The following is a 24,846-nucleotide window of genomic DNA, read 5'->3' as shown; positions in this document are numbered from 1 at the left end:
TTTGGCATGGCAGAATGCCAGCAAAGAGCGCTGCATTTATAATCTCTAAAAGACATCTCAGTTCATCGCAATCTCACAAATCTCTGTTATAACACAATAAATATATGCATAATGAATCTTGCATAATGTCTACAATTCGTGTGTTAATGAGAGGATTTGTGAGCACGCACATTTCAGCACTGCATCAATGCTGCAAACGCGCGTTATAGCCTAAATAGAAACTCTGCATATGCTTGCACCTGTTAATCGTTTATATTTTATATTAGTTCATGTTATATTTTATATTAGTTCATATAGATGAATAACAATTTATTTGTTTTAGATATTTTATGTTTAGATATTTCTATTTTGCGGGAGTCCCGTGAATCATTTTATTCTCCCGCATCCCGCACACACACGAGCGTCTACCCGCTCACATCAGCACTCGCCCATCTTGTCCCGCACCGCACTCTGTTGCGTCGGGTCTCATGGGAGCAGGTCTCTAATCCACTGGCACTTGACTCGACAGTGCGTCTGCTACATCCTTTTTACAATCTCTAGATTAGAAAACACTGCATCCTGTCAGCATTGTAACGCGGCAGTAAAGTACAGAGACCTCGGCTTGTAACTATACTCTAATTACTATTTTGAAAATTATAATGTGTTAAATTACTCCGTTACTAAAAAAGTAATCAAATTACAGTAACGCGTTACTAAGTAATGCGTTACTGCCCAACACTGCTAATGAACATTTAATTTAAAAAATCTTGCAAACTTAGTCAAATCCAGCTGTGAAATCTTGTGAAGTGTGCATTTGTATCCTGTATGATCGCGTGTTCTCTGCGTGACAGTCGGTCCGTGTGAACTGAATGCGGACAGGAGGAGAGTTCAGCTTCACTGGAGATGCGCAATCGACTAACTTAGTTTAAACTCATGATTTCAAATTATGCTGCGCTTCATGCTTTTCCCAATGTCATATTCATGTCATTTTCACTGTGTGCTGTATGTAAAATGAGTGTTACCTTGGCTTTATTTTAAAAATAAACTTTGTAATTTAAAGTATAAGTATGTTTATTTTACACATTTATTTTTTAATCCATTTTCAAATTATTTAAAATTTCTTAAATATTAATTAAAATAAATAAAATGATATCGGCTTTATATCGGCCACCCTGCTTTCCAAGATATCGGCATCGGCTGTCAAAAAACCAGTATCAGTCGACCACTAATCAAAATACAGTATGTGGGCACAGAGAGGCAAACAAATGTAATAATAAATAATAAATGTACAGTATGTTCAGAAGAAGTGAGGCTTGTGTAAGTAAATTGCTCAGTGCAATTAAAGAGAAGTAATGGGAACCTGGTATTTCTATGTTCTTTTTTTATGTGTTCTTTGAAAAACATCTATGACCTTTGAAACATGTCTAGTCTTCATGCTCTATGTTGACTATGGTTTCACTAATAATAAACATACATTTGCATAAAGCATCCATATTTGTCCATGCCCATGTTGATTGGAGTATTAAAAATGTGAAAAGTATTAATTTAAGGTACATTTAGAACATATATAACAAAGTTAACAAAGTTAACTCATATATACAGTATACACAAGTTAACTCATGACAATCATGTGATTAATCGCGATTAAATATTTTAATTGATTGACAGCCCTAAAAAAAAAAACAGTGACCAAAATATAGCCTATGGCATATGGCTGAAGGCTGAATAAAATTGATATGTTATTTTAGTATTACTGAGATGTTTTTTTTTTTTTGATAATTTGAATAGTTTTGGTATTGATTTCAGTTATTTTAGTACATCAAGGTAAACTAAACACAAATTTGAAATGTTTCCATGTGAACAAGATGAATGATTGTTATATTTCATATTACATTTTTTTTATGGTTTTAGTGAACTATAATAACCCTGGTTGATATATATGATTTAATTTATTGTAAAGATAGCAAATTATAATTATTCAATAATTTAATCACAATCATTCATTTGAAATTTATATGAATTATAATTACTTTAAAAATAAGGAAATTTGAAAACAATTTGAATTTGCTCAAATAAAATAACACAATTAAATAAATAATAATAATAGCTTTCATTAATGGTAGTCTGATGCTTCTTAAAATGTTTATTTTAAAAATATCAAATGGCATGCATTTAATCTATATTAAAGAATTTATAATAAGATGTTATCTTGTCATAACATAATAACTACTAATAAATTGATCCAACAAGTACGAATAGGCAGTATTAATAGTTTTTGTTTCCTTGATGTTGTCTCTTTTCAAGATTTGCTGGCATCTTTATCTCTATAATAATTTTTTTCCAGGTTTTTTTATCTTTATTTTATAACTACTAATAAAATGACCCAACAAGTATGATCAGGCAGTAATAATAGTTTTGATTTGTTTGTTTTTTTCCCCTTAATGACATTGTCCCTTTCAAAAGATTCGCAGTCATCTTCATTTGTAGTATTTTTTTTAATGTTAACCAGTTGTTCTGTGACCTTAAACCACAATGATAGTGTTGACCATCACTGTTGGCCTCCGAGTCCAGCTGACCTCTGGCCTATCTAGCTGAAATGGACGCTAACTTTAAACACAGCATGCCATGCCCTCTAAATAAGTGGAGCTGTTGTAAAACAGTGCTCTGGGCAGTGACATACGTGTGTGTCATTTCACACAGGGTCACGTAAAGACCTGGAGTTCAAATCCTGAATTGAACATAATAATGCTTTCTGTTGGCAATACTGGAGTACAAATAGCTAGATGCAGTTAGATTATGTTTGCTCACACTAACAGGATACAGCCTGAATATATCAAGGGTTTGGAGTCAAGCGGATTGCAATTTTGACCCTTTAAATAAAAACTTACACAATAGATTTGACAATTATTCAACTTTGATTTTCTGAAGAAAAAGAGTTTATGCTAGACATGATTGATGTGAAGGTTTTGCATCAGTATTTTTATCGTTAACTAAAACTATTTAAAATAGATTTAGTTAAAGTCCCCCTGTAGTGAAAATCAAGTTTTTTATGTTGTTTATTTGTCTATGTGGTGTTTTAATATGCTTTTAGACAAACCATGTGCCACTCCATTAATCAACACCATTGCAGTATGCAATGTATTTTCTCCTTAGAAGTGTAGTTTCCCCAATGGCACTCCCAGAAATGTGGTTTGAAACAGCCCTGGGTTTGCTATGTCACAAACCAATAACCAATCACGTCAAGGGAAAGATTCCTATCACAAGCATGCAAAATATACCAATACCAGCACAAAACCAAAAATAAATTAGACCAAAAAACCAATGAGGCCGTGGTTTAATGTGAATTTAGAACCGCTAACATGCATTATAACCCGCGGCAACAGTGTAAAAGTAGCCCGGAGTCAGACCCACCTCTCCCGCATCGGCGTCTGCACACGTGTATGTATCCTCGCAGGCGCGAATTAAGAATCACAAACGGCTGTATTCGAGTCTTCAAGGCATTTTGAGGACACAACATCGTCAAGTAAGTAACGTTAACGAATATTACAGTATTCACTGTAGTTGTCTGCTAGTAAAAACATAGTTTTATCAGTCATTATCCGTGTATGCCATTGTCTTGCGTTTACTACATTTCAGTGAATCAGGAGGTGCTGGCTGGTGTGAGTGAGTGGAGGTGGGGCTAATTTGCATATTCATAGATCATCGTTTAGTAAATGAGGCAAGGGTGTAGAGTTACATTCAAGCTATTTTAAGGCATGAGAAAATTATTTTCACAAGAAAAAAACATTTAAATATGTCATTTTGATTATCAAAGATAAGTTTTAAGGGATAAAATATTTGACTACAGGGGGACTTTAAGATAAAATATAAATATGAAACAATTTTTTTTTTTTTACAAATGTTGCCAATTAATTGAAATAAAATAGGTTTAAGTTGAAGTAAAAAGTACTAAAACCAAAACAAATGAAAGCTAAATAGAATTTTTTTTTAAAACTTCAACTAAAATTAAAATGACTAAAACAAAAACTGAAAGTATGAAAATAAAGGCCAATTCAACATATTAATAAATACTATAATAGTATATAAACAATACAAAAATAACACTGCATATGATTTTCTCTGTTGTAACCTTAAGGACAGGAAATGACATCACGGAACCTGACATGGCTCACGTTTTCTGCAGTTAAAATGGTTTCAGATGTGCATGTCTGTAGCAATAGTCTCTTGCAGAAACCAATATCATGGGACCCGACAAACCTTCACTTTTAATCTAACACCGGCAGCTGAGTTCATTACCGTTCTGATTCATTTGAGGTGCACTTTATTGTCCACTGCAGGGGAAATGATTGCTACTTGGAATCAGTGTTACTTTTTCTTAAAAGCCATTTTCAGAATGACCACACACATTCTGGTCTCCTTCTAACAACCAAACTATTTATGAAACATACACACAATCCTAAACAAACAGTCACATACAGCACAGCATCAAGGCTGAGCGGCCCATGATTTGCCGGCATGCTGAGGTGAAGTATTCTGATCTACTTCAGCGCAGGATCCAAATCTGTTTTGATTTTACTCTGTACCAAAGCAGCTAACCTTCCTTCCGACATCACGAGTTTCTTATTCCGAGTGGAATGCTGCAATCTGAAGCGCTCTGTTAGGATGAAAACTCTGATCCCAGAGGCCTGAACATAGTCTGTGAATACTGATGTAGAAAAAGAGACGAGGAAAGAAAAGCCTCAGCACACTTTACATATCAATGCCTGTCTCAGCCCGCAGTTCAAAGGCAGCAAAATCCAAACTGAAATACCCTTGTGTATAAAACTTCAACCTGTGCATTGCCGTGTATGACCCGAGAATGTTTGTTGGCATACAGTGTACAATTCAACTGCATTTCCACAAAGAACACAAAATTAAGCACGACTTGTACTTTCAGAGCTAAAATGTGAGTTAAATATGTGAAATCAATAGAGTTTCTAAACAGAGCTGTGAGTTTGACTAAACATGCATTTCATGCTAATGTCTAATAAATGAGGCCATAAAGTTAACAGTTGAGGCATCACAAGGCTACGCTGCTATTATGAGTTACAGAATCTCCTGTGAGAGATCTTGATCTCTTTCCTGCTCTCTTAGGGCCGGCTCCTGAGAACACACAAACCAGCCAAACACCACCTCTTGCCAGAATCTCAATCACATGCTGTGGCCAAGTGGACCCTGCTCTTATTTCCATAGACAAACAGCAACAAAACAGAGTGCCACAATGAGCTTTCATCAATATCAGCCTGTCTGATGCTGTTTAAAATGTTTATTTCGTCCCTCAGCACACTGACCCACATTGCATTTAATAGAATTTCCTAAAGTATTATATTTATTGCAGCAAAAATGGAGCGTTTTAACAACTTGCTAAACATTAACAATGCTACTTTTCTTAAGAGTAAAAAATGGTCTAATCTTATTATGCTATGAATATTTACCATAATAATTACACATACAATGCTAATGTTAAAGGCTCATGAATATATAAAATGGCATGCATTTAACCTATAATAAATAATTAATAATAAGACGTTATCTTGTCATAACAATAATTACTAATATAACGATCCAATAAGTACGATCAGGCAACAATGTTTTTTTTTTCTTAATGACATTGTCTCTTTACAAGATTTGCTGACATCTTCATCTCGATCATTTTTTTTTTTTCAGGTTTTTTTCTGGCTGCTCCAAACAGGTTTCTGTGGGTTGAAAAGGGCAGGGTCCATCAGCATGCAACACACCATGGCTCAAGCAACCATATCACTTGAAACATCCTGCAGCGGCATGATAAAGCGCCTGTGCACTCAGCTGATTACACCACGACTCAATACGTCAAACTTCTCCGCCAAATAAGGGCACCTAAGCTTGACATACATTATACATAAGTAGAGCAATACAGTCTAATATAGGTCACAAAGAATATACATCAAAGCTAATCTGATTATCTAGTTTCACCGTAGTGATTACATCTGTTTATCTGCAGCATTTAGATTTGATCTAACAGAGAATCGTTGTGTGTTTCGGACCGTTGTAAAACACAACCCTTCTATTCTCAAAAGGGAAAAAAGCACACACGCGGCGCAGCCCCAAACATCATCAGACAAAGAGAGGAACTTCAGTCCATCTGTTTTCAGCCCAAGGTTGGCCATGCGTGCAGGAAACTGCAGTGTTATTGTGGGATTACAGAGGGCCTCAAATCTCACTGTCAAGGGGCAGATGCATCCACGACCCGACCGTTTGCCCTGTCCATCAAACCCGCTGTAACAGAAACAATCCTTTACAGTCAATAAACTCATCTACATTTAGACTCTTGTAGATAAATTGAGCTTGCATACAGAAACGCTGGGTAAAGCTATAGAAATTAAATGATACGCTTTTGACATAGAAACGGAAACAAAAGAGATTTTATACAAAAATGAAAATTATGTCCTAATTTCCCTACTCACCCTCACACTGCTCAAAAACCATATAACGTTCTTCATCCGAGGAACACAAAAATAGATGTTTAGCAGAATGTTCAGGCTACTGTTTTGCATACAATCAAAATGGATAGCTAATCCAACTGCAAAGCTCCACAAAAAGACAAACGAATAAATGACAATAAATGAAATTAAGTAATAACTAAAAAAAAAAATAATTATTATAAAGACTATACAAAATAAAAACAACTAAATTAATAAATAAATACTAAATATAAAAATGTATTAGTGCTGGGCAACGATTAATCGCGATTAATAGCATTCAAAATAAAAGTTTTTGTTTATATAATGTGTGTGTACTGTGTATATTTATTATGTATAAAGACACACACATGCAGTATATATTTTGAAAATTTGACACGTATTTACATGTATATATTTATATTCATATAATGTATATTATATATAAATATACAAAATAACATTCTTCTTAAATATATACATGCGTGTGTGTATTTATATATACATAATAAATATACACAGTACACACACATATATTACATAAACAAAAACTTTTTATTTTGGATGGGATTAATGACGATTAATCATTGCCCAGCACTAAAAATTATAAAAATAAATAAATAAAAATAATTCTAAATAAAATAAATTTTATAACTCTAAAGCCATATATCAGATGGCAAATGATACAATTTATTTTTGCATTTGCAAATTTATGTTTCTGGTTTTATCAAAAACAACTTGCAGTTCATTCAAGCTGCATTTTATCAATAAACACATTCCCTGGGAATCAAACCTTTGATGCTGACATTGCTAGTACCATGCTCTACCAGTTGAGCTACAGGATATCAATGCTTGGTAAACCTGACACCAAGCGTCAGCCTTTCAAAGCCATTTCAGTTCAACACAAACATTCTAACAGCAAAAACAAATGAGAATGATGGGGATTGGGGAATATCGTTCAGTAGCAGCCTTCAGACAGGTACTAATACAGCAGCAGTGCAGTCATAAGACTCCATGGGCATATGAAAGCAGGCTGGGGCAGGCCGGATGTCAGCTCATGCACAAAGAGGCCGATCGCACCAGAAAAAGCCCACGACTGGTCTTACACACCGGGGCCTCTGCCTCAGCACCGCAGGGATCCGATCCACTCCACCAAACACAGGGGGCATTTCTAATGTCCCTGGTTTTCCATGCTGGCAAGGGCCCCGGAAAACTTTCGCTGCTCCCTGCATCTTTCCTCAATGTAGCGGAGCCGAACAATAGATGCTGTTACACTAGGAATCCCCCTCCCCCTCGCCACCAGATACATGGAGCTGAAGTGTTATGACAAACCTCCAGGCCGACAACATGACTGAAACACAGCATTTAAACAACCAACAGCCTTACAGGGGAATTCATACCACTGAGCTCACTTCCATTAACAAATCCTGTTTACAAACAGCGACGCCTGGTCATCTCAGAGAAGGTGGGATTGCGTAATCGTCTTTGTAACTAACAGTCAATCTCTTTATTTTTCCTGTGTAAAATCGCTTATGTGGCCTTGCTCGTCTAAAGACTTGGCAGTCAAACAAGTGGATAGAAACGCAAAGCATTCCTGAAGGAGACTTGCATTCAATTTATAATCCTCTACTTTTTTCTTAGTAGTCAAGATTAAAGAAGGACAACACAATAGGAACACCTAGATATTTTATGTGTTTGCATATTCAAAGAACATGTAGGAGCTGGCAGTGATGCCAGTAGCCATTATGCAGACTATTAAACAGGCCCTAAATGCTCTTATTTGCCAAACTATTGCTCACAGTGGAAGCAAGTTTACAATAATCCAGCACAAAAGTCCCCTGATTACAGACCAATGAGTTGTGCAAGAAAAATAGCAAGTATCTACTGCACTTGTGTTAAGAGCACACCTTGATATACAATGCTCGAACCCAGCACAAGTCATCAAATCAAAAAGGTTACGCCTTCTGAATGCTGAACTTAACACGATACCATGTTCTAGCCACGTATAAATGCTGCAAGTTTCCAGTACATATTTTTTCTTGCCACATTGAACAATGCTGCACGACATGGCATAATCAGAACATTTTTGATATTTAATATGCCATGTGAAGTAGAAGTTTGGGCTAATGAGATTGTACTTTGGGAAGGGCTACTCAGCATGACACTACACTATATCTAATGACTGTTGAGACAAATTGAATGTAAGAGACTTTTATCATGGCTAGTTCAGATTCAGTGTGTTATATATTGCTATAGAGACATTGACAACAAACACTAAAACTTTAAAAAATGATGCGTAGCCTTCACTGTATGAATTAATATACAGTGATTCTTATTAAAGCTTAACAAGTTATTCAGTCAAGAACCGTGAGTGATCATCTCATTTTCGTTTGCTATTTGATTAACATAAGCGACACGCAACATATTTAATCCCTTAAATATTTGATTCCTCTTAGTAAAATATATATATATATGGACAGACAGAAAAAGACTATAAGTGCATACGTAAACCTTAGCCTTAAATTGTAGGAGATTTAAGGATTTAAGTCAATTTAACATTTTTCTGTTTAGTAATTCAGCAAGTGGAAGTCATATTTCACATGATAAATTATGTTCGTAGCACAAATTGTGTACAATAGTTTAGTGGTTTTATTAAAAAAATATTTTTTTAAGCTAGGCCAAATTTCAAGCACAAAGAAATCTCTGTAGATCAAAATAATAATAGCGATAAGATTAGTTAAACTCTGAGGTGTCCAGTGAAATCTTATTAATGACATAGATTTCATAATGACAAATCATTACACTCAGTAGGTAAACTGACCTTGCTAACTAGAGCCCTTTGGTTACAGTTGCTCTAGCTAATTAGATCAAGACGCGGTTTGGCAAAGTGAGAAAAAAAAAAACATGAGATAAGAACCACTAGAGCTCAGTCCACACTGATTAAATCAGGAGGTCTTTGAGTTCCAGATAAATAAATTCAAAAGACCTACATCTCTCAGTGAACAGACGATAGGCTAAAGTGAGAAGGAGAAGTGCAACAGATGTTACACAACATATTGACATTATGCTATTCCATGCTGCCCTGTCAAAGCCAACAGCCAGCTTTGACCTGTTCGAACATGTTTCAGAAGTATCTGGTGATGTCAAAGACGGGTCATCATCTCTCTCTCTCGAGCTTAGGAAGTGCTTAAGGCAGCTCAGCACGGCGAGGTCACTCTGATATTCATTTTGTGAATTCCCAGTGGAGCGTGCTCCAGATCCGCAGCTCTCTGGTGCCTGCAGCAAATTACCGAGCGGGGATTGCGGTGTCCGATCTTAACAGCAACTCTCTCTCTAAACGTCCCTGCTGCTTGCCCTTCAGAAGATGTGCATTTCAGAAGGATAATGCAGAAAACAACTTATACATGGAAAGCTCCACATCCCAGCTGCAAACACTTGTCCCAAGCAACAGGAGGCACTTTGGAAACCTGCTCCCAGTTGTCACATGTCTGTTGGTTTCCCCTTAAGGGAATTGGGTATTTAAGTTGTGTTTTCTCATGGCTGTCAGTGAGTATTCTGGGGGAGGGTGGCTTCTTTGCATGTGTTTTGCAATGACAGAAATGTGTCGGTCCACCCACCATATTGTTGCATAGCTGTCCTAGATCCCTTGAATAAATTCAAACGATTAAGCTAATGTAAATGTGACAAACCTCAACAAACCGAGCAGTTTTGAGCGATTAGGCTCCTCTCACCTGCCATTAATATGTCAGCCAACAGGTAGTCCGGCTGGACAATTAAAGTGGCCTTGTTCTCCTAGTGAAAGTTTTGTGGGGTCCAGCTGACCAAAATAATACAGGAAGCTAAATTACATCATTACTGTAATTATATGTGTGTGTGTGTGTGTATTCCACCTCCGAACTTCCTTTAAATACTTTAAGAGGAAACTTTTAGGTCATACTTGCCACCTGCTTGAAGGGCCCTAAAAAGTTGAGCCATCAGCTGTTTTTAGTAATTAAAGCCATTCACCTTTAACCTCTACCCTCGGCTCCAGAAGTGTGTATTTTCTGCACTAATATCAATACCAAACAGGTTTCCTTGTGTGCTATTGGTTTATAAACAGATGACTCCACCCCCAAACTCATAGGGGCACAATAGTGCCCGTTCACTTTTTTTAGCTGCCTTGTTTCCAGAAGTATTTTCCCCATTCATTTTATACCTTAAGTTTTATTTAAAAAATCCTTTTTGAAAAACTACAAGGTGAATCTCAACATTATAAACTTTGATTTGAAGCATACAAGTATTTAAAATCGGGCAAAAAGACAAAAGTACAAGATTGTGTACTAATCAGCTTTAATGAGGGAAAGAACTACAATCCCAAGAAGCACTGCAAATGACATAATCGAAAAAATAACAACGATGAATTACTATATAACTTAAAGATGTTGTTTATAGAAATAATATACTTATGTTAATTATAAAATATGCATATTATGCATCCAAAAATTTTTGAGAGCGCAGGAGACTGACTTGTTTACATCATTCGCAGTGCTTCATGGGGGTGGGCGGTTCTTTTGGCGTGATTAGCTTCTGATTGGTGGAGATTTCTCTGAAGAATGATGGGTAATGTAGGTTTTTCACCAGGAATTCTGCTGCTGAACACAATAATTTAAAAATATGTTAAAATAATGCGAATTTATGGCTTCAACAACACCATTAACAACCTTGTGGCACAGAGTAGGGTTTGGGAATCCCGAGTTCGAGTCCCGGCTTGCGGACATTTCCCAATCTCTCCCACTTCACCTCCTATAAAGTCCTATCATAATAAAGGCAAAAATGCCAAAAATAAATACTTAAATATAAATAATATTTACTTTTAGAACATACAAACAGCAACGTTTTGACAGCATCACAGATCTACACTGTTCACACTTTTTTAGAGAAATTAATCTAATAATAGCTTAATGATAAATGCCAATTAATAGTATACAGGAAAAGAGTATTTCTGACATCGGAAAAACACACACTTCAGGTTTAACTAGGAAATACTGTCACTCAACTCACTGTTTAATCCCACCTACTTGCAGTTTCCGGTTAGTAACAGAGTGGCCAATCATAAGGCTAGTTCCTACTGCTCGAGACAAAAACATAAGGAGACATTCCCAGAGCCTTTCAGGACTTTACAAATATCTCAAAGAGTGTTTCATAATTTACTTTTTAATATGCAGACGTCATAATCATACATAAGACAAGCACTAAACAGCTCTGAGTCGCATGACGACAGTCAGAAACAAGACCATTTTCTTGAGCTTTAAAGCAAACAAATATATGCGGGTTTCTTTTGTTTAAAACAGCTCGACATAACTGCACTTCATAAATGCTCAACCAAACGTTTAAAAGACCAACAGAACTGCGTGTTCTAGATGCTTAGACAAAAACCTCAACAAAACACACTGACAGCACAGCCAAACCACATTAGGAATAAAGGCATGTTACACGCATAGTAGCCATGGCACTCTTGAGCAAAAGCGGACGAAAAACAACTCCACAAAACTTTTGCTGTTTGTCAATTATGTCATATAAACTAAAGGGATTCTTATGGACTAGTGACATAGAGACAAGCATCCGCACCCAACCACTGTAGCAACAACACAACTTCTCCTGTTCTCATGTCAAAAGCTTTAAAATCAGAAAAAGAAAGATGTTAAATACAGGCTAAATTTCCAGTCAAAAAATTTAACCCCCAAACGAGAACATTCGATCTTAACAAAAGCCAGAAAAAGAAAATGGTTCCTCAATGCAAAAGACAAACACATTCGGACAGGAATATAAAATGACGCCGAATGTGAAGTTTATGTCATTTGTGATTTGTTGTTATTTAAAGAGCATTTTAAAACGTCTATAGTTAAATCAACAATCTGTATATGAGGATCGCATTGTTTTCGTGTAATACAAATAAATCCGTCTTAAAATATCTTGAAAGGCTAACAAATGTCTGCTTTGATTATAAAACAGCAACAAAAACAATCAACAAATAAATAAATAACTGGCTTGTGAGGTTGTGCTAGCTCGCTACCAGGCCAAATGCACAGTAACATTCACTATTTTGTTCCAAAACACGTCTAGTTTTGTCAGATATCATATAAATATTGATATCCGATCGGTATCTCTACAAATATGTGTTTAAATCCTGTGGATGTCAAGCGCTGGTGTGGATTTGAAGAGAAAAGCGATGACAAAACACTCAAAGGACACAGAGCAACATATCTGCTATAAATAATCCTCAACATTTCTGCCTTTGAACGCTGACAACGAACAAATCCCGTCGATAAAAATCAGATTTCTAGGTTAAGTTGTGTTATTTGAGAAATAAACGTTTATGAATCTTAGCTTTGTTGCTGGCCGCACTGACAACCATCAAAACACTTTTGTCGTCAAAAGCTGATCACCATCCAATAAACCATTATACTGGCTTTGACAACTGTTTTTCAGACCAGACGGGCCCCCAGAATGGTTTTAAAGCAGTAGGAGAGGCGTTTTAAGGCTGTTTTCATGTATATTGGAGGCGTTTGACGGCTATAGCTTTACAGTAATTGTGTTGTTTATATTTTAAAGGATACAGTTTCACCACGTCGGTGTCCATTCGTCTTTTGCCCGGACTTGGAGACGACATCTTTATACACTCCTCTTTCCGATGCTCGAATCTTCTGCGACTGATTCTCGATCCCTTGGCTTCTACCGAAACTGTATATTTTTGCACATTGGCATACGGCAAGCTGTCGTTCCGAGTTTTCGCCCTCCACTTTCTGTCCGCAGCGGATAGTACTGGTAGTCCTCTGCCCGCCCCACACTGCTCTCTCTCTCACAACTATCTATCCCTCCGCCGATGACGTCATGTCTGCGCGACGAAAGGTGTCCCCCTACTTCTATGCGGTGTTTCGGGCTACGTCAAAAACAGCTGACGACTCACATTTGTAGTATATTCACAAAATTGTAGTTCTTCTAGGCTAGGATGACAGTTGGGGCAATGACCTTTGTTATGAAGGCTGTTGTGTTTTACCGAACATATTTATTTTGTATTTATGTGTATTTGTTTTTAAACGGTTTTAATGACCAATTTTGGTACTAAATAAATATGAAAAGGCATTTCCCCTATTTTTTTTTTTTATTAAATGAACTAATATAGCATTTTACAAGCCATAGGAGTCAAAGGTTAAAAAGGTGGAGTTCCCCTTTAAGACACCATAATGAAAAGACATACATAGTGAAAACCAGCAAAAGGAAAATGTTTATTAAATTTAGGCAGACATGCACAAGAATAACATGCATGATGCACTACAGGCAGCACTTCCAGAGAAAGTGAATCAAAAAGCAAAATCATTTATATTGGCACTCTTTTCTAAATATGGCATCTATTTCAGCTGGCATGTGGGTAAAAGATGATAAAGGTGATAAACATCTTTAAAAATGAGAGCGATAAAAATGTTGTTCGTCCCATTCACATTTATGGAAGTAAATATAATATACCTACTTAGACAATGCAGAAAACACACACAGACCTGAAAACACTGGTTCTCCTCAGTTAAACTATTATGTGAAAATCATTGATAAAACTAACATGTCTTCCAGTGTAGTTCTTGGAGCTTTACTAAAGCTTCCCCTAAATTTAGGCTAAAACCCTATGAAGCCTCATACCCAGGGAGGTGGTGAGGACTATTTGGCTGTCCATGTGAGGTAAAAAGCGTCGGTCACCAGTCTTTTGATGTTCTAATGCCGACTGGACAGGCCCAGATTCAAAACAGTGTGGTAAAATTACCATTTCTGAGAAGAACTCTGTCGGGCTTTCCTGCTCCAAGCCAAGGTCTTTCAGCACAGGCCGCTTGATCCATGTGGATTTACTGTCCCTTTCCCAACCAAACCCAATACTGTAAACAAGACTCACTTGATCAAGAAACACTCTGAAAACCACTGTCATTGTTACAAAGGACAGCGTACCACTATGATAACAATCACCAGGGTTTCCCAGTCCACCTTCTGAAACAACTTACTGGGATGGGGAAGATACCTGCCACTGTCGGAATATCGAGAACACCCTTTTTGATTTGTCATGAGGACCCTGGATGAAAAAAAAAAACCAGGGCATTAGAGTGATGAAAATGATTGCTTTGGCAAAATATAGAGATGTCGTATTTGGTTCACCTGAGATGGACTGGCCCCCACTGGACTGAGGCTTCTCTTCATGGATAAGAACAGAGTAAGCACTGCTTTCCAGCCTGGCTGAGGGACCTCAGCCTCACAGCCAACGAAGACAGAGCCGTCTAGATTGCCCTCCTCTCTTTCCACACTCACCCAAGGACACCAGTCTCTGTGCTGGGCTACTGGGTCAAACACATTTCTGTGCATGGGCCCTTCCTATAACAGAAAAACAAAACAGGCTTTAGTGCTTCGATATGGTGTTTAAAATGTAATAGTGTTTGCCCAGGTAGTAACAAACATAAAATGTATGTATAGCAATATTATTTTATGTATAGTTATGTAGTAATAATAACAACTTTATATACAGTATTAACAGTAACAGACCCTGTGTGAGTGTAAAAGAAATGGAGTACATATTGAGTTATGCTGACAAACAAAATATATTTAATAACATAATATCATTCTACAATCATAATAATAGTAATAATATAGTAAAACATTATTATTATAATAGAAGTTATTATTAGTATATTTAAAAAATAATAATAGATTGTCCTTACAGGGCCACTGGTAGAGGAGAGACGTGGCCATTTTGTCTTTCGCTGTGGACTGGAGGGCACATCCAGAGCCAGGTTATCTCCTTGGCCCCTGCTGCGAGTCATGGGTCTCTTGCCCCTGGACAGAGGGCTTGGAAGTTCCTCATGCGGGATAGGCGAGTCCCTGCTTCTGGCGCGGTGGACCAGAGGGGATTGTGTACTCTCCATCTACATGCATGTTGACATAGTTTAGATGGTTATGACTGAAGAACGGAATATATTGGGCATTGCCAGTTTTGTTTGTATAGAAACTACACACTTAAAACTTTTACTATATCAATCCAGATATACTGTATAATGTCACAGTGTGAAAGACCCACCTGTTCAGAGCGTGTGGAGTCTTGACTACGCAGCTTCATGCGACATGGAGTGGGGGATTGGGATGGTGAGGGGGGCGTCCCCTTTTCCCCACTGGTGCCTTGAGATGGAGTCAAGGCGGTAGTAGATGTTGGAGACTGCGGAGGGTTTTCGCTCTCTGAAACTGTCTCCATTTGATAGAAGTTCCACATTCCTACCTTTCTCATGCAGTAAGAACAAGTGAGGATGGGCAGATTCATAGCGTGGAGAGACGGGCTAAATGGAAACACGGAACGAGTTAGGTGAAAATGTTCAGCAGAAAATTTGCCAAGATTGGATCAAACGTGACTGGTTGGATGTTTACCTGGCTGCCCAACCACAAAGAGCTATGATACATGCTGCCACCTGTACAGAGAATGGATCTGTTGAGACCTTAGAAGGAGAACCACCCTGCTTCACTTGTTCATCTTCAATCAGCTTAAGGAGGACAATTATTACATCTTCAGTCAAGGTCTGAGAAAAAACAACAACAACAACAACAACAAAAAACTAAATTGTGAATGCACAGAAGAATTATTCTTGGACTTCCCTTTAAAATAAGACATCATACCATGGCTTTTAGTTGCTCTGGCTTCATAGCAGGCAGCTGCTGTTCTAGAAGGCAAGCACTCTTGTAACGGTTTAGAAAGGCACTGAGTAATACCGTAGGCTCATTAATAGGAACCATCCAGAAGCGATCTGGAAAACAAACCACACTATTTACTAGCAATGTCCGATTAAGATGTCAGACAGACTAGTAGACCTCTCAAGATACCTGGACATGGAAAATCTGGCCAGGAACAGAATTTCTCATGTTGCGTTTGAAGCTGCTGTAGCAACTCCGAAATCCGTCCTTCATCTAAAAAAGGAAAAATTAATAAGTGAATGTGTGCAGATACAAAATATGCCTTCACTCTAGAATATAAATAGTCCAAAACTTACATTTCTGGAAGTCCAAGGTTGCTTGGATTGATGCACAGAGGAAAGCCTGGCAACTAGAACACTTCAGCATGTCACAGTCTACATTGATCCAGCCATACCGCGCACATCTGAGCGGCGAGAGCGCATGGGGCTTTCCGGCCCATTTCAGACAGTGCTTATGTTAAGGATGAATTTTGCAAAAACAATAAATGAGAGACCGGCGTCTTTTCTTCCTTATTTTGAATTATACCCAAGTGAAAAAATTTGGGGCAGAATATTAGTAATACACACTGCAACATTCTGCCCCCCCAAAAAAAACAAAAAAAGAACTCTTCTGATTTCATTGTGACGAAGTCTGTCAGATTATAAGGATGTTTTTATTCATCACAGATTGTCTGGCAGAATTGAATCACAATCATCACATTAGATGTGTGATGCAACATTTTGAAATCAATGAAGAATCAATGGGCTGAGTTTATGATTAATCTTTATACCAGGAATGCAATTTATTATGCAACACAAACTGGTTGTGAGCTTCTCGCATCAAGCAACACTCAAAAGGATATCGAGTAGGATTCCACTCTGTTGAAAAATGCTTCTTTGTTTGCTGCTTCACAAGGAGCTTTCCCAAGGCCATTTGGAGACAGTGTGTTTGGATCCTGCTGTGAACTGAGATATGGGGAAGAAAGTCAATCAGCCTAGTTATGCATAAACTATGCAGCCAATATTCCGTTAACCCATATTTTCCAGGCATAAATAGATAGATAAATAGTGCCTTTGCAGCACTTATTTAATTCTAACAGGAAAAACATGCATGCTAGTCCAAAAACATCCATCAATCGTGCATCACTCTACAGAAAAATACGTCATAAGATTTTAATTTGGAACACGGTGGTAGACCAGGTCCAACTACCATGCTTCAAAAGCCAGCTTGATAAACTGGTAGCTGTTTTTTTGCTGGTCTAAGAAGGTCTATCAGCTAGAAACCAGCTACAGGTTGACAGGTAGATTGGTAACGTGTTTTGTTTCTAGTCTAAAGTCTAACTGGTAGTCTTCTTTAGCTGGATGATTTGCCAAGACTTACTAGCAGTGTGCATTAGTTAATGTTTATTTTGGATCATCTCCCACGTTCCTAAACACAACTACCATTTCAGTTCAATTTTCCACCAGGGTTTACAGTAAAAACTTATCCGTTTGCTAAATTGTTCACCGCCCCTGCCCCGTTTTCTTCGCACACATTCTCACCTTTTTGGAACTTTTTTCTCATTATAGCGGAACTCTTACCAATTTAACACGTTGTCTTCCGAAGCGACCCCTTCGTTGAGAAGTTCTCGCACTTTCAGGGGAGATACGAGTGGAGATTTGCTTTGTTTTTCGCCGTTTTCTGGGCGATTTGCAAGGCTGCCGAGCGCCGCCATGTTCGGTGTCTGTCTCTAAACCCTCCCGCTGCAAGATATCAATTATCAACATTTTTACACAGTTCCGCCCCCTCCATTACTAAAACGTACCATGGTAACAGTTGAGGACACTTTCTGTCATTTTGCAAAATTTCTTATTTTGATGACAGTGATTCCTAACACCAAAATAATAATAGTTTAATTGTTGTAACAGTTTCTTCAGCACTTCTACCATACTGCTGCATTCCATTATCTTGTTTTGTTTTCATACATTGTTCCTCTCATTAACATCTTAGTAGTTAATCAGAGACAAATAAATACAAAAGTATACGATTTAACCACATATACAGTTTGTAAATATGGGGAGTGAATTATGAATTCTTTGTTAGGCTACATTAGTGTTACATTCATTTGATACAAACAGGTGGTTTGTGCAGTAACAGATAACATTTATCAGTTTATGAAAGAGCTAGACATGTGTTTTTCTGTAGTCAGTCCAACTCATTGTGAGTAGATACTTTCAGCTGAGATACAAGTTGAGTTGAGCCGGGAACAAAAATAACCACACCAAGACATGTCTCATATTGGTGTTTGAAGCAATGGATTTTAGAAGAGTGAAAACATTACATGAAACAGCCTCTTTGGCATTCAATGGAAGGAAGCAAACAGAATTGCACTGTCAGACTGCAGTTTGTGTTGTGAAAAGATTTTACATTTCATAAGTCCCTTCTCAAATATAGGCTTATCTAAGCCGTTCTCAATATGCAAAATTATTTAGCAAGTACATTTTTGAATTTGATTTTTTTTTTAAGTTTGTGTGCAATTAAATCATCTTTTTGTGAGATGTACAAATTAATAATATGACCCTGAAAATTCAGTCCTTCTCTAAATATTAAAAGAGAGAGATGAACATTCAAGTACAAGTAACACTTAAGTCAAAAAATAAAATGCCTTGAGCAGTTCACTTAAGACTTTACCAGTGAAAAATAAGTCTTTATGCTTGCAGGAAAGATACTTTCTTAAAGCACCAGTATTGCTTATATAAATGTGAGTCAATCATGCAAAATTACAGATACAATTCTTATTAACTGACCATTTACAACAACAAAAACCTGCTTAAAAGTTGTTCAGTTTTTTCCCTAGGTAAACAGTCCCTAGTTTGCTGATTTAGTGAATAATAAATTAACTTAATTTTGAAATTAATGTATGACATTTGACATGACATTTAGTATAACATACTGGTGTTTTTCAACATCTAAAATATCAAAATATAGTTTATGCAACAAGCTACAGAATTTTTTAGGATTGGACATTTTTGGGTCAGCTTGAAGTATTTAGACCAAATTTATCAAAATTGTACAACTCAAAATACCCGGCATTACATTGTTTTTATTTCTGGGTTCCATTATTGTAAAGTTTGACGTTTATTATGAAGACTTTTATTTTGAAAGGCATAAAAACCATCAAATTATGTCTGATTATTTTCATAGCTTGTGTTTTTTTGGGGGCCATCTTGAAGGTTTTTACCAGCGTTTCTGCCTTCACGTTCATAGCAAAGGAGATCCGGTCAGGTCCATCTATTTCATTTTAAACGACTCTTCCAGGGGAGAATGGGCTGAGTTATGCTCTGCGGTTCGCCTCTGTCTGCTGAAGGAAGCCCCGTCGCCTGCGAGTGGGTGTAGGTGGATGATTTCAGCGTGTTTTCTGGAGCGATGTCTGCCGCAGAAGCAGCGCACAGCCCGGACAGACTCAATCAGTTTGAGAGGCTGTCTGGAAGGCCTCCGCTAAGAGCCGCAGGTCAGTGAGGACTCGGTTAACAGCTTGAATTAAGCACAAAAATAACATTATTTCTTCCAGAAACACCCATTTTCTTTCTATTTTATCACGAAATAAAGCACGGTTATTTTATATTTCACATCTCTTGCGCTGCTAGCATCTAGCGTTAGCCGTGTCGCTAATGGCTTTGTTTTGATTACAAACTTTACAAATTCACATGTGTTATTATTATGTTTATCGCATATTATATTTATTGCATTGTAGTCGTCATTTTATGTTAATTTGTCTATCAAAAGGTTGCATTAAATACGGATAGTTTGTGGATCTAGCTTGACAAGTTCATTTGCATTTTAGTTACTGCTGTCAGACTTATTTTTTGATGTAAATTAAGTGATAGGAATATTTTTTAATACTTTTATATCTGCAATTAGCGTTTAATTATTTTTAATCAACTATTTGATCAGCTTGTCAAGTGCCAATATACTACGAAAGGTGCCAATATTGATATTAAAATGTATAATAACAGTTGATGCTTTAACTCTAACTTAAGCACTTGGTTTCCAGATTTAATTTGTTTCAGCCATAAATAAACAAACCTGTTTGCAGTCGTTTTATACTTGTTAGCATAATTATCTACTGTATAAATGGGGTAAATTTGTAACTAAAATATTTATTTATATTTCTAGATTAAATGTTGAAGTTAAATTCTGTTTACATGTTTGACTAAATTATTTTTAATGCACACCAGGAGTAAAAAGAATGGATGTGGCAAGGCTTATACACAGAATTACTCCGTGTTTAGTGTAGTGTCTATAATTCAGGGATGTATTTCACTTGGTCGTTTGTTTGGACCGTTAACTAGTGCCACAGATCAGCACATGGGTAAATACAATTTCATGAGTAAATAAAAGCCCAGCTCTGTCATAGAGTCTGCTTCTACTCAAAGTCGTGTAAATATCCCCTGAGCTTTGCTTTTTTTTTTCTTTTTTTTTAATCTTTCATCTGTAAGACATACGCAGCATGCAATTGTTTCTGTAGCTGTAGTGCATTAAAACAGTGCTGCAGTGTCGCTTTAGGACATTTAATGATATTCAACCACCCATCTCATAGCCTGCAGCTCTAGCCATCTGTATCCTCCTCTCTGTTTATATATGATGAATGATTAAAAAAATCTACAGTGAGCACATCTATTCGACACAGGCTTCATGGATTAGAACGAATGCAGAATGTTAAATGGTATGCAAAGGTTGTTCTAAACATGTATTTTGAGGCTGTTGGGTGTCATGCACAATACACACTTCTCATGTGGAGGCAGCTGGTTTATTGTAAATGTTTCCCTCAGATGATGTTGTGCATATGACAATCTTAAAAACCTCAAATCTAACCATGTGACTTGATTGGTGCAATAGTAATATGTGCTGTTGTGGCTGGCGGTTTTCATGTCTTCAGTGGACATCTTCGGGTTGTCTTTTGAGGGGGCTTACTGTCTGTTCACACACTTTGGGTGACTTTTGACTTCTAACCGCCCAGAGCGTTTTAGCAAATGCATAGCAATGCTCTGTCAAACATCACTGGTGTGCAACTATCATTTGCTTTCTGTGGAGTCAATAGAAACCAGTACATATGCTTAAACCAAAGCAAACCAGTTATCAGTGTGTTTTCAGTTGTTTCCAAAAATTGAATTCAGATGTATCAACATAGTACATTAAACAGAGTTCCAGTGGGCATGGAAAAGCTGTAAATATTAGGATTTGTTTTTTTGCAGGCCGGGAAAAGTCATGGATTTAATAAAAAATAATATTTGTAAGTAAATATACATTTTTGTTAATCTCTTAATTATTTTTTGTGTATGAATTGCCAGTCTCTGTAAAATGCCCTTTAAAAATCATTTTCCAGTAATCACAAACACAAATTAATTGGTTACATGGTGTGGAAACCCTGATTAAATCCCTCTTTAAGTGACAGAAAGTTTTATTTTTTTATGTTTTTGAAGGAAATATCTTATGTTCACCAAGGCTAAATTTTTATAATAAAAAATGGAATAAAACAGTAATATTGTGAAATATTATTACAGTTTAAAGTACATGTTTTCTATTTTGTTATATTTTAAAGTGCAATTTATTCCTGTGATGGCAAAGCTGAATTACTTAAGTCTCAAGAAACATTTCTAATAATTTTGCTTAAATTGTGATACTCAAGTTTTTTTTTTGATAAATAGAAAGTTCAGATGAACAGCATTTATTTATTTGAAAGATCTTTTGTGACCTTGTAAATGTCTTTGTGACTTTTGATCAATTTAATGGATCCTTGCAAAAAAAAAAAAAAAAAGATGTAAAGAAAAAAATTACAAACCCCAAACCTTTGAACGTTATAAGTAACAGTGTCAAAATTGCGATATCTGCAATATCCTAATAAGATAAGATTGTTTTTGTTATTGTCCCGATGGAAATTTGTCTTGGACACATACAATACGATATCTTCTGTTTAGTACGAATAATATATCTAATATATCCTATTAACTTAAATACTGTGTTTTGGGTTTGATAATGGGGAAAATAAGTTTTTTTTTCACCTTTGTTTTCTTGTCATAACTTTCCTCCCTTCTTCAGAGAGGAGTATTTTGTTTTGTTATGGTACAAATGTACATGTTTTCTTTTTTCCTGAGAATATTGTTCATGCACTAGTACCAAATGGGCTTTATGCTGCTTTTACATGCTAGTGAACTCTTAAGTATATTGTGGTCCTTTTAAATGCGTCTCTTAATGTTTTTCTTGGCTATTGCACAGATTACTTAAACTGTGGAACGTGTGCATTGAGAAGTTTTTATTTCCCCGTGAGATGTGACATACCAACTCACTTTATTGTACATTAGTCTTTCTCTATTCCCAAAAACCCATTTGTTGACCCCTTGAGTGTTGGGCAGGGTGTTTGTCTGTTTACGTTGTCCTTTTGTTGTTGTTATTTTGTCTGTCTGACTGAGGTAATTGTGGTAACAGGCTCTAAGAAGAGAGTTTCCTGGGTACAAGCTCGAAGACTCCTTGGCCAGCCCTGCCCCAGTCTACGGATCCCTAACAGGTTTTTAAGAGAAGGTGGGTAATAGGCGAAATCTGCCTTTAACTGAACTTCAAAAAAGAAAACCCACATGGCAAATCTGGAGGCCTCCCCAAGCTGTCCCCACCCTCCCTCTCTTCAAAACTGCTTTTCCTCACTGGTGAAAAAAAAAGACCACCGCTCTTTCGCCAGGGCTCTTTCTGCTACGCTTTCATTGGGGGCAAAGCTGGGGCAGGATGGCTTGGGTGTTAAATAAAAAAAATGGGAAAGGTCAAAGTGTTCGTCTGGTTGTGAATGATGTCTTTTTATTTTTATTGATTTGTCAGTTTTTTTTTTGTTTGTTTTTTTCCAGTTCCCTCCCATCCTTATTAGCTCTTCCCTGTGATGCTTTCACTCAGGTGAAGCGTCTGGGTTTCAAGGCAAATTCACTGGCAAGAAATTTGCAAGGGTGAGGTTGCTAGCTTGCACGTGCTGTAGTAGACGTAGTGGACATGTGGACTGTGTAGATCAATTCTTTTCAGAGATTCGAAAGATGAATCCACCAAGTTGGGTGTCAGCTTATCAAAGTTTTGCACACTGGGACAAAAAAAGATGTATGCAAATGTTACAATACCTTTTGCCCTTTTGGTTAATTATAATATTTTATATTTAAATATTTCTCTCTCTCTCTCTCTCTCTCTCTCTCTCTCTAAAATGTGTTCATATATTTAAAAATGTATTGTGTTTTCGTTTTAATAATATTTTTAATATATTTTTATGTGTATACATTTATTATTATGACAAATGTTATTGATTATAGTAATAATAAATAGAAATAGATATATTAAATATTGTTTATACAAATCATAATAAAGTTGTGTATATATGTATATGTATGTACATATGAATGTGTAAATAATGTAAATATATTGTTATTATTGTTATAATAATAATAATATTATCATTATTACTATATTAATAAAAATAAATAAAAGCATATATTTAGAAAAGGAGTTGTTTCTTCTAAGATCCTGTTTGTGTATCTGTGCATTGTGTTTAGGGTCAGTGGCCATAGCTTCTTTGACATAAACGTTTAATTAACTAGGGCTTGCCAAAAAATGAGGGCTTATGTGGATTTTAACTAGTTAATTAATTTGGGGTTACTGTTGTGTCACTGTTACCTATATGTATGCTCTTCTTTTGTGTATTTATATGATACTGAACAAATATGGAATATACAAAAGCACATTCTGAAGCTTTGCCTAAGAGAAGGAAGTTCATCTAAGGCTAATCCTGATTCCTGAATCGAGTCACTTCCACATCTGTCCATATTTGTATCTCGTTATAAAACTCTGCTGCATTAAATATGAGTAAATCTGGTTGGAGATTATGAAGCTTACTCAGTTTTCATTTACAGCCTCAAGTATTAATTTCAAGTAGGATGGGTGGATTGGATTTGCTCACTTTATTCATAATATTGCTGATCTAATTAAAAATGAGTATGCTTATCTAATTTATATCTGAAATGCAGGTACATTTTTGTTTTCCAACTGCTTACCTTTAAATGTAGTAAAATCATAAAGGCTAATGTGTCGAAACTAAACTAATAGCAGTTTTCGTTTCACAGGTGACTCTGTGAACTCAAATATCTTTAATCTCCCATTTTCTTTCCAGAACTGTCCCGCTGACGTTGTATTGTGCTTTCGGAATAATAACAGTGCGAAACCAGCAGCAAACATTGGATATCATTTTTTTCCACATCTTAAATCTTTTCTTCTACCTTTGAAGACAGAAACTCAGTGAGGACCTCTCATCTTCGCCACTAACTGAGCTGTGTAGCTATTTATCTTTGTCTCGTCATCAATAGGCTGCTGTCTGTCTCTGTAGGTCACAGAGCACCTCCAGCCCGGAGCGGCCATCGCTGTGTGGCTGACAACACCAACCTCTATGTGTTCGGAGGATACAACCCCGACTACGACGAATCGGGTGGCTCGGAGAACGAAGACTACCCACTGTTCAGGGAGCTGTGGAGGTTCCACTTCGCCACAGGGACATGGCAACAGATCCGTACCGAGGGTTTTATGCCTACTGAACTGGCTTCAATGTCAGGTAACGTGATTTTTTTGTTTATATATATATATATATATATATATATATATATGT

General features: G+C 36.7%; 3 protein-coding genes across 4 annotated transcripts in view; 1 reads left to right on the top strand and 2 right to left on the bottom strand.

The window, feature by feature from the left end:
- LOC107676921 (ubiquitin-conjugating enzyme E2 H) overlaps positions 1-13,320 on the bottom strand; it is a 31,880-nt gene extending 18,560 nt beyond the window's left edge. Inside the window, exon 1 of the mRNA XM_016471660.1 lies at positions 13,052-13,320. Within this exon, the coding sequence (XP_016327146.1) occupies positions 13,052-13,104 (53 nt within the window). The 5' untranslated portion in view covers positions 13,105-13,320. The remainder of the gene's footprint in view (positions 1-13,051) is intronic.
- A 387-nt stretch (positions 13,321-13,707) lies between these two features.
- Positions 13,708-17,934, bottom strand: LOC107676937 (nuclear-interacting partner of ALK-like). The gene is made up of 10 exons (XM_016471684.1): positions 17,765-17,934; positions 17,047-17,149; positions 16,502-16,652; positions 16,335-16,418; positions 16,131-16,258; positions 15,885-16,033; positions 15,544-15,796; positions 15,188-15,391; positions 14,631-14,843; positions 13,708-14,547 (listed from the first exon to the last, which is right to left on the bottom strand). Exons 1-10 carry the CDS (start codon positions 17,896-17,898, stop codon positions 14,476-14,478), a joined length of 1,491 nt encoding a protein of 496 aa, XP_016327170.1. The 5' UTR covers positions 17,899-17,934; the 3' UTR covers positions 13,708-14,475.
- A 1,447-nt stretch (positions 17,935-19,381) lies between these two features.
- LOC107676923 (kelch domain-containing protein 10-like) overlaps positions 19,382-24,846 on the top strand; it is an 8,168-nt gene continuing 2,703 nt past the window's right edge. The window contains exons 1-3 of one of the 2 annotated variants that reach the window (XM_016471662.1): positions 19,382-19,674; positions 22,650-22,742; positions 24,571-24,792. In XM_016471662.1, coding sequence (XP_016327148.1) covers positions 19,590-19,674; positions 22,650-22,742; positions 24,571-24,792 — 400 coding nt within the window. In that variant the 5' untranslated portion in view covers positions 19,382-19,589. The remainder of the gene's footprint in view (positions 19,675-22,649; positions 22,743-24,570; positions 24,793-24,846) is intronic. The other variant, XM_016471663.1, reaches the window with a different exon arrangement.

This window comes from Sinocyclocheilus anshuiensis, unplaced genomic scaffold, assembly GCF_001515605.1.
Source record: "Sinocyclocheilus anshuiensis isolate Anshui unplaced genomic scaffold, SAMN03320099.WGS_v1.1 scaffold380, whole genome shotgun sequence".
Lineage (NCBI taxonomy): Eukaryota > Metazoa > Chordata > Actinopteri > Cypriniformes > Cyprinidae > Sinocyclocheilus > Sinocyclocheilus anshuiensis.
This window is presented reverse-complemented; position numbering and strand designations above follow the sequence as displayed.